This window comes from Lampetra planeri, chromosome 62 (assembly GCF_965212315.1).
Source record: "Lampetra planeri chromosome 62, kcLamPlan1.2.h2, whole genome shotgun sequence".
In the NCBI taxonomy this organism is placed as follows: Eukaryota; Metazoa; Chordata; class Hyperoartia; order Petromyzontiformes; family Petromyzontidae; genus Lampetra; species Lampetra planeri.
The window spans coordinates 2,817,343-2,831,255 of record NC_136168.1 but is presented as its reverse complement, the minus strand read 5'-3'; the positions used below and the strand labels follow the sequence as shown (position 1 = coordinate 2,831,255).

Sequence of the window (13,913 nt, the reverse complement as noted above, 5' to 3'; positions counted from 1 at the left end):
GGGAGTATTAAAATGTGTTCAGTAGCAACAAACGTTTATTCGGAACAAAAAACGTCTTACTTAAAAACATGTATGCGTTGACTGCAATTTGTATTTGTTTAAATTGATTACCGCGATGGGTTTAACGCTTATTCCAACGGACATGAAATTTAAACACAATAAAATGTGTGCATTTTAAATAAATGACTTCTTTAAAGACATGTTCCACGTAGCTGTAAATTCTGTCTATATCTGCCAGCGATGTGTGGTGACCATCATTGGCCACGGTCTATCAAAGCCCTCCACCACCTTCCACGACCCTGCGATGTAATAATACAACCAATCACCGCCCACGAACTCATTTCATCGCTCAGACTCCTCGACGGACGTACTCTCAGATGCGTTCCAATCTTCTTGTGCGATCAATTGCATCCAAGCGAAGCTGTCGTGCTTGCAATCATCAGGCTGCGAGTGGGTCCACTTCTCATGTTGCAGGAGGCCAGCACGGACCGCAACGCCTGGGCATAAGCTTCGCAGAGAAACACAAGGTCGGACGCTACGCGGGAAGCGTGCAGCGGTGGTGCGAGACACAGCCAAACGGGGCAAAGGGGCCCCCAGGTTCATGCGAGAGAAAAAAAATGGATGCATCAAACATCAGCTAGAAATCATTTGGTAAAAAAAATACAACTTATAGAAGCTAGTTAATATCATTTAAATCCTGTCTGCAGTTCTATTCTCTCATCTGACCACATCTGTCTTTTGTCTAAATGACTCGATTCATCATATTTCAGTGTCATCTGTATCTCCTCTCAAACGCATGTGGCAGGCAGCGCGAATAGCAAGGGTATCAAGACTTCAAGTTTGCAAACAGCACGTGGTATAAGTGACAAAGAGAATTTGCGTTAATGCGTTGGCAGTGGTACACAAGCGCACACACACACGACAAAACAACTCAACATGTTCGTCATGCACATGTCAACCGATATGCTCTGCAGAATGACCATGGCCCACAACGTCGACTATTGTACGTTTCCATTTAAGGCAGTATTACTGACGCGAAAGTGTTTTACTGGTAGGAACCTGGTTACACCAGCCCACAGGGGATTATTGTGTCCGTCCGTCGTGCAGGGAGGGGCTGGGGGGGGAGGGGAAGGTGGGGAGGGTGGGGAGGGGCTGGGTGGGGAGGGGCTGGGTGGGGAGGGAGGGGCTGGGTGGGGAGGGGCTGGTTACCCCGTGGTGTCCTTATAAAACTCAACGTTTAACCTACTCACACCGGCTTGTGCCCGCCCTCACAGTCGGGCATATTTGCGGAATACACCACGCCGCCGTTGACCCTGGCCATTGACCGAGCAACCCAACGTTCTTACCAACTCCCTCCGCAGGAATGTGTTTAAATGAAATGGTACGATTCCAGGTCATGATTTGAGTCAAGAATCAATAATATATACGAACATCGTGGTGAATGTAGCATCTCTAGCCGGATGCAGGGGGTGGTGTCACGTGAACCATTTACAACAAAAATAAATATACGCACAACTTGATGCACATGTAGCGAGTATAAGAAACAGTTTCATTCAATAAGTGAATGAATGAATGCACTGCTACATGCAGTCATCACTGTTAGCACTCAAATTAATTGAATTTGTACGTGTTGACACATTTTCATTCGGCATGCAACAATGCAGAAGATGCGAGAAAGACGTTTGAAAATACCTAAAAAGAGAGAAAGCCATTTTAAAAAGAGACGTTTTTAGTGGAGATTTGAAGATTGTTTAGTGTATGCACAGGTTGAAAGAGATCTGATTTTCAAGATTAGCTACTTGCTGCCTAAGATGTGGCGAATCGTTTCAAGCTTCATGTCTATCGTCCAATACTCTTGAGCACTCCCTTGATCCCGGACCCACGAGTGTAATGGAATTATGCATTGTGGGTGTACCATTCGGTGCATACCCTTCTCATTCTTGTAGAATGCACAGTTGTTGGCACAGCGGTCGGGGTGCGAATCCCAGAAGCTGTCGCCACAGAAGCACATGGGGGGCAGCAGGATATTTTTCTTCTCAATTTCTTTCAACGTTTGCATTCTCAGCGCCTCGATAAACCTGCCAAAGGGCAACAAATAATTTGAAGAAACAAAACCATGGCAGCCAGGTCACGTTTTCTCACGCGTAGGTATTCGCGATGGTGCCAAACTTTCCGGAGTGTTTTTTTGGGTTTGTACGCCGCGCATTGTTCTGCACGATGTCCGATGTTCCGCTCTACGTGACAGGGGCCTTATTCAGGACCTCAACAGCAGCTCTCTCAGCACGTGGAGGGAACCGTTGGACATCAAGCCGAACACGCGGTACCAACCAAAAGCACATCGGAGAGCTCGAACATATAATTTATGGATAAACCATGTTTTATTCATGACCAAAACGCTGTCTTCTTCAAACTCTTAAGTCTGTGCGCATTTTTTATCTCGATTTTGTACAGTATCGTAATACGTGCGTGGCACATTTTTATTTAAAATTGTATTTCAACACAAGCTCGGTACGGAGCACAAACCGCGACGTGGGGAGGGGGGGGGGGCCACAGAAACTCCACGGACAGAAGTCCCCCCCAAACTGCTCCTGGGTTTAGCGAGGGAGCAAATTTTGCTTACTGCGAGCAGAGTACTTTTATATGGGGAGGGGACGATAAGGGAGGAAGAACTTAAATTAAGGGGTAAAAGGGAACGGGGAGGAGGGGGGCGGGGGTAGGAAGAGGGGGGGAAATGCGTGTCGCATTTAAGACGCAAACCGTTATGTAACGTGTTATTTCCCGCTAGTTACGAAGGTTCACGGTTCTAACCCTAAGAATATGATTCCTTGCAGTCACGAAAGCTTCAAATCTAGAACCTGGTGGTTAACATTTGCTGGTGCACGAACCATAATATATATGTGCCGTCCTGCTTGAGAGCGGATGTGTTTCAGGTAGGAACAACAGTTCCACACTGCCCACCAGGGATTATTTGTCTGTCGTGCAAAGCCCCTCCCAAACATGTCGTACGCTCCCGGATTGGTTGAAGTGCGTCACGTGACCGTGAGCTTTCTGTCGTGCACGAATGCGCTGTCCAACCAAGTTCCCACCTGCCCACTCCGAAGGAACGTGTTAAAGGTGTACTCAATAAACTACGGTTAACATTGCTCGTACCTGACGGTTTCTTTATTTCTCTGCAGTTCCTTCGTCACCGTCACTTTCTGTTGCTCGTCCTTTGACCGAATCAATCGTTTCCTCTCCCGCTCCTCCTCAAAAGCCGACACGATCTTCCGTTCTTCAATCTCCCTCGCTTTTTCCTTCGCAGCTCTGATCCTGGGTTGGCACACAAAAGAGAGCGAGTTTAAAGCAAACTTAAAAGCATGCCATGTGAACCCTTTCCTGTTCCGGGACGTCTGCAAGTTGCAGGGTGGGGGTCGCGTTCACCTCTGAATCTCGGAACGCACAAGCGGCTGAGTGTTAATTTTATTTAGAGAGTCGTAGTGCTGCTGTTTTTAAATCCTTTATATTAAGTTCATTTGCTTGCTTGCGCGCTTACGACCGTGCAAATCTTTCGGTCGTTTTTTAACCCACTTCCCGTGATCCAATCGAGCTGACATTTTGCACACAGACTCGTTGTGCGTGACAATTTATTTTCGTGAAAATTTTTTTCCAAAATTTTCCACTTTTTAGGAAAAAAAATAATTTCATATTTAATTTAAAATACCAATGTGATAAAAATGAAACTCTTACTCAAGAAAAACAGAAATGAATAATAAAATAAAACCGATGCCACGCATATAAAGGATTTATAGTGAAAAACTTTGTTTTTACGGGTTAATTTTTTGAAAGACTTAGTACTGTACTCACCCGCATCGAACTGTAGCGACATGACCGCTACTCTACGATGGCGCCAAACTGTGCCACGCGCCCTCCCGCACGGCCTTTTCCGATTCCATTTGGAATCGATTCCGTTCCGATGATGTAAACAATCGTAATCGAAACGGAATCTTAAGAAAAACTTATGACGAACACATACGTACGTCACCGGATTAAATGACAGATGACATTATAGCAAAGTAATATCCCACAAACAAATGACAAAATCACCCAGAAAACCACTCGATCTTGTCAGATCTTCGAAGATAAGCAGGTATAAACTTGGATAATGCTCGGATGCAGGGCTACGTGGTGATCAGCAGAGGGCAATGCAGTATAATCCACTGGTGCACTGCGATAATATGCTCCCACATCTATACACCTCACCAACGCACAATGACCAGCGATGTGAAGTATAGTCAAATAACCCCCATTACCTGCATGGCAGAGGGAGGCCCTCATGCACAAGTGGATTGACAAAAGAGCAATACGTGTCTATTATTGTATAGACAAAATAATTGTTCGTCACAAGCAGGATTCTATGCATGTATTAATGAGCATCAGAATCTATTTTAATTGAGGAATCAATGCATTTACTCCATGTCTAATGTTTACATATGTGTACATGATTGCAAGGTTAAGGGTGATTCACGTAATGTCATACCTGTCAACTCATACGATTTACCCACATTCTTGTACAAGGAAATTGAGTATTCAGGTCCATACGGCATACTGCCGTTTCCATACGGGAAAAAAATGATGAATTTGTTTGTGTTTCTCCCTTGTGATGGGACTTTGTAGGATTAACTTTGAGATTTATAAGGGGCACGGGGTGACCAATAAGGTCTGAATTGGTCTGTAATAAGGTAGGGCACTGATAAGAGATTGACAGGTTTGTAATATGGACCTGGACCACCTGTCAGCTACCATATTCTACGGATTTTCAGATGGACTTTTATCCGTGCATTTTCAAAGCAGAAGTTGTTTGTGTGTGACCAGAATTTGTGTAACATTATCGAAACTGGGCACACGTTTTGGGTAGGTCTTACTATTTATATTCTTGGTTCTATCGGTAAAGTCACGTAGAAGGGAAATAATAAAATAATAAAAATAAAACAATAAAATTCTCACGACGTTTCGGCCACAACGCAAGCAGCCGTTCTCAGGTGAAGAACAGAGCTGTCGGAAAGACAGCGTCCTAATTCGGTGTTTGCGTGTCACCAGATTTGTGTAACTTTACTGACAGCTGGGCACAATCTTAATGAAATACGTAATCAACCAGGCTATGCGTTAATTGTGTGTTGACCGACTCTCTGTGTTGCATTACATTTCGATATTTTGCTAGGTTATTTAATTTAGGGTGTCTCTCTCCCGTTCTCCTAATTTTCAAGCTTGCGTACTTTACCACCCGTCGTCCTACTCATTGACATGCTAATTTTTTCTCTAACCCCCTCCCTCTCTCCGCCCCCGCCTCCTCTCTCTATTTAAGGCCTCGTCACAGAGACGTTCTCTCTCTGTGTGCCTATGTGTTGTTCTCTCTCTATGTATCTTGGTGATATCCGTCTGCTTATATGTCTGTCTATAGTTTTCTGGTTAGATTTTTGTTGCTATTTCATTTATACCTGACGATGAGTGCTTGTGTTGCAATCGAAACGTCGTATGCTATTATTTAATTTATTTTATCTTTATACGTGACTTTACTGAAAGAACCAAAGAGTAGCTGGGCACAAGTTTGATGGTGCGTCTTACTCTCCGGAGCATCTTATAATCTGGAGACTCATCACCTTGCCATTCTCTTCTGGTGTTCCTTTTGCCTGCAGTGCTCCTTCACTCGCTCTCTCTCAAGGTCCTGAAAAACTCTCCGCAACATTGAGTAGCGAGTCTGTTTCTGCACACACACAGAGACAAGACAATAAAAAAGATCCCCCCTCCACGCTTTTGCCTTATAAATTGCTCAATCCAAACTATTAATACTGGCACATGCGTTTCATTTCTACTGTACGCCTTGTGGCGTTCTCTGGTCTAACACTGATGAGACAAGGCCGTAAATAAGGCTGTCTCTGGTGTAGGGCAATCTGATTCAAAGAAAGTGTGTATATTCAATCTTGATTTGAAGCTTTCGTGACTGCAGGAATCCATACTCTTTGGTTCTTTCGGTAAAGTCACGTAGGTATAAAATAAAATAAATCACGATGTTTCGGGCGCAACACAAGCGTCCGTCATCAGGTGGGAAAGCATGGCCTGCTGCTTAGGCAGACTGTTTTAAAAGGTTTGAAATGGGTGTAGCCCAAGGGTCATAAAGAAGTGGCTGGGTCTAGTGATGTTAATGTGAGAAATTAGCATGTAACTGGGTACGGAAGTGGCTATGTTAATGTGAGAACATGTTTGTATGCATACGTGTGGTTCATGCAGACTTGAACATGTTAACACCTTGATTTGAAGCTTTCGTGACTGCAGGAATCCATACTCTTTGGTTCTTTCGGTAAAGTCACGTACAGTAAAACCTTGGATTGCGAATAACTTGGTCTGCGAGTGTTTTGCAAGACGAGCAAATTTTTATATAAATATTAATTTGATAAACGAGCGAGGACTTGCAATACGAGTAGTACGTGTATACGCTTTGTCTGCCGAGCGTCACGTGATCACAACTGATATACGAGTGCTTTGATATACGAGTGCTTTGGATTACAAACACGTTTCCGGAACGAATTATGCTCGCAATCCAAGGTTTAACTGTAGTTAGAAATAAAATAATAAAATTATTTCTAACTACGTGACTTTACCGAAAGAACCAAAGAGTATGTTAACACCTGTATTAATGCCAGAATGGGTGAAGCCTATTCTTATTTTTTTCATTAAACTATGTGTGTGTGGGATCAGATTTGTATAACGTTATTCAGAATCAGAATATTTATATTGGAGGAATCCAATGAGCTTCAAAGCTCTTTTTCACAGATGTCCAATAGGGGCACGGGATCAGAACGTTCCTACAAAAAATACAAAATACCTGCCACATGTTTGAGGAGCACCTCCCGATTAGTATGATTGGCCGAGTACGGTGCGAAACCAGTTCAACATACATACACACTTTCCGAAGTTTCTTAACACGTTCCTGCGGAGGGAGCTGGTAGGAACGTTGGGTTGCTCGGTCAATGGCCAGGGTCAACGGCGGCGTGGTGTATTCCGCAAATATGGCCGACTGTGAGGGCGGGCACAAGCCGGCGTGAGTAGGTTAAACGTTGAGTTTTTTTTATAAGGGCACCACGGGGTGACCAGCCCCTCCCCACCCAGCCCATCCCCTCCCCACCCAGCCCCTCCCCCTCCCATTTTTAGATGCACGACGGACGGACGCAATAATCCCGTGGGCTGGTGTAACCAGGAGGTTCCTACCAGTATAATCAGGAGAATATGGGAGCAGGACAGCTTCCTACCTGCACAGCAGAGGTCACGCCGTTTGGCAAGGGTCCCTGTACGCGTTTCTCCTGAGGGTCCTGCACATCCACGAGTTCCGTCCATTCATCCTCCGACTCATCCCCAGCACGAATCTCCGGCTCCCTGGGTACGACGGGCATCTGCCTTGAGGTGTGATTCTAAACGTGAAAAAAAAACGAGCAGACAACACGTGGAACGCTTAGCAATTGGAGAGACGCTGGTTAATTCAACGTCCTTGACATGCACCATTGGAACCTCATTTGCCAGTAAAAAATATGATAATTGGTTTTTTACCCTTTTATCTGGCAACAAAACTGACACCTTTTTTACAAGGAGTCATGTTTGCATAGACCACAATACCTGCAGTCATAATGCAAACAAAAACATAACTCTGATAATGTATGCACTGTCCTTGAAGTTGATTGGTCCACACCCGAGACAGCTTTCCTTAGAGCCTAGTCTCACATGGTGTTGGACATGCAGTCATCTTTGTAATTCAAACGTCTGGATGATGGGCTCCCCATACTGTGCAGTTTGTTAGGGGTTGTTAGGGGTTATATACCCATATTTCACCACGCTGGTCAGTGTAGGTTGGTGAAATCGATGAACATACATGGGAGCATAGTTGTACAGTACAACGATAGATGTTGTTGCACTTGTGTACTGCGTACACTTCACTGTATCCTGTGCGTATGACAAATGTACTATGACTTGACTTCACTCTGCTGGTCACAAGGAATTGTACGTATATTTTTTAAAAAAAATGGTGTACTACCATGCAGATACTTTATTCTGCGTACATCTTTAAAAGCGGCCACTTTCCAGAAATCGCCAGGCAGATCAGACGTCGCACTTCCACCCGGCTCGATTTTCCGCGTTGCCAGCTTATCCATCGCTTGTCTTCGAAACGTGGGCACCTGGGACAAAGTACAGCGTTTTTCTTGCTTAAAGCACGATGCTCAATAAGCATTTGGCAACGATGTGAACACAACATGCATGTTTGTGACTGAAATAATCGTTAGTGTGCTAAAATGTAGTTACATTTTCATCTAGATTTAAACAAATACAATTTTTTAAAGTCATGCCACACCTTGGATACTCGCACATAAATGAACGATTCAGTGGCCTTTGCAACATATACTCCTGAAATAGTCTCGAACAATACTCTGCAAGTGTTTCTTTAACCGACTGCTCCGTGATTTTCACAAGTTATTAACTGCCATATTCCCGTTCGCGACGACTTGAATGTACCTTTGTTTTCGCCGTTCCCCGACCGCTTAGCAGTTTTTGCTTGCGATTTTTGTGTAACATTTGTTGCAAATAACGTACCTCGAGGGGATGCTTCCTCTCGCCAAGCTCCTCTTGGTCATGGCCTGCAGCTGGAATACGGATGCCCTTCCTCTGTGGACTGCAGATTTGAAGGCCGGGTGCATCGCGAAAAAGGCACGTGTCCCTTTTAGACAGAAAGCCATCTGCCAAACTGGCCGCGTGACTTATCTTTTCAAACTGTGCACAGTGAGAAAGAAGACATGTTCAGTGAGACACGATGGCAAATTATTATTTTCTTCAACTCCTTATCCAAACTGGGCATCACAGTGGCGAGATGTTATTTACCTCACCTGGTATACAGGAGGTCATGGGTTCAATCCTGACCCTGACGCCTGTATGTCTGGAGTTTGCATGTTCTCCCCATGGTTGCGTGGATTTTTCTCCCTCCACATTTAGAATCGTGTGTGAAGAATATTTGGCTACTATACATTTTCTGCACCTCCGATTAGCACAGTTGGCTACGTATGGTGCGAAAGAAGTTCAACTAACATAAATACACGTGATAAGCCCATTCGTTGAGCTATCGTTTGTGGCCAGGACCCTTCTGAAAGAGAGCTATGTAACTCAGTGGGCCTTACCTGATAAAACATTTAACATAGTTTAAACATTTGTTTGACACACGTTGGTTAAATTTCGATTAAAAGCTTTCGTGACTTCAGGGATTCATATTCTTGGTTCTTTCGGTAAAGTCACGTAGAAGGGAAATAATAAAATTACAACATAATAATCATTTTATTATATTTAGCGAAAGAACCAAGAATACACACATTGGTTGCTAATTAATTTCACATTCATTTCAATATTGAAACTGCCTTCAATAGTCACTGGAAGGTTTTTCCACCATAATAACTGATTTTTATCAATTGTACTTTTATGTAACTATGCACAAAGAAATCTGTTAGCTGGACTTCTAGAAGTACTGCCAGTCGGCAATACTGCACAAAACATTTTATGTTATATTTAAGAAAACTATCCGGGATGTAATAATAAATGTATCTGTCGATTAATAACATGTACTAAATCAAATGTGCAGGAATCTATTATTTTTAAAAAATATATATACAACATACACGACTGCACCTAGAGAGAGAAAGTGACGAGAAAAAGAGATGAGCGAGATGAGAGAGAACTCCTCCAAGCTTTAGAATCATCTACACGTTGCACGCATTCAATTTTCGTAGGCCAACATCATTATCAGCGAAATATTTCTATAACACGAGCATCTCCGCAACGTATCCCTCATCCCTATCCCAAATGTATCCCCGATCCCGAATAACTTTCGGGATGAATAAAATAACGTTGCCTTATCCCGTAATAACGTTCCCTCAAATCGAATAATGTATCCCTCGTCGCGAATAACGAGGGAATGGTGTACTTCGTGGACAGGTCTATGTAGCTGCTGGTATCTCCTGAGCCGCGCCTGCTGTCAACCTCCTCTTCACTTCCTGCTGGAACCTCCTCAACCTCTCCCCTCTTCTCCTTGAGGAGTTCACTCAGCCTCTCGTATCCCTCATCCCAAATGTATCCCTCGCCGCGAATAACGAGGGAATGGTGTACTTTGTGCACAGGTCTATGTAGCTGCTGGTATCTCCTGAGCCGCGCCTGCTGTCAACCTCCTCTGCACTTCCTGCTGGAACCTCCTCAACCTCTCCCCTCTTCTCCTTGAGGAGTTCACTCAGCCTCTCGTAACCCTCATCCCAAATGTATCCCTCATCGCGAATAACGAGGGAATGGTGTACTTCGTGCACAAGGCTATGTAGCTGCTGGCCTCTCTTGAGCCGCGCCTGCTGTCAACATCCTCTCCTGCGGGAACCTCCTCAACCTTTTCCCTCTTCTCCTTAAGGAGTTCACTCAGCCTCTCGTATCTCTCATCCCAAATGTATCCCTCATCGCGAATAACGAGGAAATGGTGTACTTCGTGCACAGGGCTATGTAGCTGCTGGTCTCTCTTGAGCTGCGCCTGCTGTCAACCTCCTCAACCTCTCCCCTCTTCTCCTTGAGGGGTTCACTCAGCCTCTCGTAACCCTCATCCCAAATGTATCCCTCGTCGCGAATAACGAGGGAATGGTGTACTTCGTGCACGGCGCTCTGTAGCTGCTGGTCTCTCTTGAGTCGCGCCTGCTCGGTCACCCTCCTCTGCACCTCCTGCTGGAACCTCCTCAACCTCTCCCTCTTCTCCTTGAAGAGTTCACTCAGCCTCTCCTCCTCCAGCTCCGCTGCCACCTGCAAAACAAAGGCGGTAAACGGCGACCCACGGAGAATCAGAATAATCGTTCAGCCGTCCAGAGGGTTTAGTAAGAGATCAGTTAAATGTGGACACATGATGGTGTTATAAACCATGGCCGTAGCCATGGGGTCAACATTGGGGGGACCAAATCTTCCAGGGGGTCTGGGGGTCCCAACCCAGAAAAATATCTACATTTGAAAACTCATTTCCTGCCATTTCCTGCCTAAAATATTAAAAAATTCACTAACACATGGGATGGACGTTTTTTTTATGTTTTACAATAATGTCTAATGGTGTATTGTATTACATTGCTGTGTTTTTACTTTTTTTACCATTTCTTGTTTCATTGTATGTAATGGCAGAGATTAGGGATTAATAAAATACTACCATAACCACAATCATATCAACAGAAATCTATGCATTGATTTATATGAAGGCAAGTCCAGATATTGTGGCCAAGGTTTAGCAAATTGTTGTTTTTATTTACATAGCATAGCAATTATTTTTACTTTATTTTTTATTTTTATAGCAATATATTGGGGGGGACATTTTGAGCATATTTGAATATTGGGGGGGGGGTGTGTGTCCCCCAAAGAGATCAGCTAAATGGGGACACATGATGGTGTTATAAAGTATAAACCATCAACCGCAACAGAACATTGTCCCGAGTCTAAACCCCGCCAGTCAAGCCAGTCAAGCCGCCACACACTGCATGGGTGTGGCGAGGTTACAGAGGGTTTTTTTTTTACAAATCCGACAAAATTAGGCTACATAATAGAGGTTTTTGGGTTAGATCGCGTAAATATATAAATGTGTCGTTAAACCCGCCACCACCCGACACAGCCAACTAGTAAGGGGTTGTCACGTAAACAGAACGTGGCCAATTCGTCACTAGCACATTACTAGTGTATAGTGTAGTGTATAGTAGTGTAGTGTATAGTAGTAGTGTATAGCAGAGGTGTGGACTCGAGTCATGTGACTTGGACTCGAGTCAGACTCGAGTCATGAATTTGATGACTTGCGACTCGACTTGGACTTGCATAACAATGACTTTGTCCCACCTATGAGATGTGGACTCGAGTCATGTGACTTGGACTCGAGTCAGACTCGAGTCATGAATTTGATGACTTGCGACTCGACTTGGACTTGCATAACAATGACTTTGTCCCACCTCTGGTGTATAGTAGTGTGGTGTATAGTGTAGTGTATAGTAGTGTAGTGTATAATAATGTATAGTGTAGTGTATAGTAGTGTATAGTCGTGTATAGTGTAGTGTATAGTCGTGTATAGTGTAGTGTATAGTGTAGTGTATTGTGTAGTGTATTGTGTAGTGTAGTGTATAGTAGTGTAGTGTATAGTAGTGTATAGTAGTGTATAGTGTAGTGTATAGTGTAGTATACTAGTACAGCACCACTGCTGGTGTGTTGGAGAGCCAAGCCACAACATTTACAATCCGAGTTCGACGTTTCGCCAGTAATTACAACTAGCTTCATCATGCGACAGCCAGATTTGTGGAGAACTCCACCTGTTTCGTTCCTTAATTAGAGGCTAAAATGACCACGCTTCTGCGCTCATTGGAATTACTGAGGCAACGTACATTATGCATGTTCAAGTTCAAGTTAATTTATTAGGTATAGCCCTGTGAGACATTCGGCTCTTGAATCGGGTGCAACCGCAACAAACAAAAACATGAACAAAAAACATCTTAAAGTGAACATGTAACTGAGTGCAAACAGAAAATCCAAGAAAAGACAGCAAAATATTGCAGAAAAAAAGCACCGTACACCAACGCTGTGTGCAAAAATCCCAGTGGGATGCAAGTCAAACAACAACAACAACCACAAGACAACTTAGATTAAGGCCATCAGTCTAACTCCGTACTACAACAAACAAACATGGCTAAACCAAAACACTTTTCGAAAATCACCAAAATAAAGCCATAAAAGTCAAACAACAACAACAACAAGACAACGTAGATTAAGGCCATCAGTCGAACTCCGTACTACAACAACACAAACATGTCTAAACCAATACACTTTTCGAAATCACCAAAATAAAGCCATTAAACCAATGAAACAGTGATCATAGGAACTGTGACTTGTTCCTTCCAGTGCTACAAAAAAAATACTTTTAAACAACAACAACAACTTCTAGATTTGAAGCTTTCGTGACTGCAAGAAATCATCTTCTTAGGTTTTTTCGGTAAAGTCACGTAGAAAGTAAAATAAAATAAAAAACAAAAATCACGACGTTTCGGAGGCAACACAAGTCTCCGTCATCAGGTGGGACCGTCACAGCCAGATTAGCTGTATCAAGTGAGGCAATGATTCAAGATGTAAGGGATTACATATTTTACTTTCTACGTGACTTTACCGAAAAAACCTAAGAAGAACAACAACAACTCACCGCAGCTGCGTTCAGAGGCTCCTCCCGATCGCCGGCCTCTTCCAGCCACACGCCGACCGCTGCCACCTCACGGGCCCTGCGGCCCAGCGAGGCACGGCCACCCCTCATGGATTTATCCCCTCACCTTTCTACCTCTTCTTACACTAACCTCTCTACCTCGATTGCTTAATCTTCTCAGGCGGCTCGGCACCGACGACGCGCGGCCACAACGAGCGCCAAAATTTCCCGCCGCGGTCCATGGCAACGGCGAGTGGCTGTTGGCGTGGGTGGGGGGGGTGTGTGTCGGATGTGACGTAACACCCCACACACCGCACTCCCTCCAAACAAACAAGCAACCAACATACTTCTAGATTTGAAGCTTTCGTGACTGCAAGAGTACATACTCTTAGGTTTTTTTCGGAAAAGTCAGGTAGGTAAAATTTGTATTAAATAATAAAAAGTTTATATATTTTTTTATATTTATTATTTATTTTATTTTTTACCTACGTGACTTTATCGAAAAACCTAAGAGTATGATAGAAATACAAATAAATGTTTTAATGTTTTTATTATTATTATTTATTATTATTTTTACCTACGTGACTTTACCGAAAAAATCTAAGAGTATGATTCCATGCAGTCACGAAAGCTTCTAATCTGGAACAACCAACCAACGTCCACCTTGGTA

The 13,913-nt window shown here is 43.7% G+C and overlaps 1 protein-coding gene across 4 annotated transcripts; it reads right to left on the bottom strand.

Annotated features, from left to right (window-relative positions):
* Positions 1–17: 17 nt before the first annotated feature.
* Positions 18–13,541, bottom strand: CCDC15 (coiled-coil domain containing 15). 4 transcript variants are annotated; one of them, XM_078619359.1, is made up of 9 exons: positions 13,247–13,541; positions 10,687–10,836; positions 8,614–8,790; positions 8,085–8,201; positions 7,284–7,442; positions 5,637–5,740; positions 3,151–3,309; positions 1,930–1,991; positions 18–535 (listed from the first exon to the last, which is right to left on the bottom strand). In XM_078619359.1, the coding sequence occupies exons 1-9, from the start codon at positions 13,352–13,354 to the stop codon at positions 402–404; spliced, it is 1,170 nt and encodes a 389-aa protein (XP_078475485.1). In that variant the 5' UTR covers positions 13,355–13,541; the 3' UTR covers positions 18–401. The 4 variants fall into 4 exon arrangements, with proteins under 4 accessions (XP_078475485.1, XP_078475486.1, XP_078475482.1 ...); XM_078619360.1 differs by having other exon boundaries at positions 18–508; positions 13,247–13,540; XM_078619356.1 differs by having other exon boundaries at positions 1,930–2,078; positions 13,247–13,539.
* Positions 13,542–13,913: the final 372 nt, after the last annotated feature.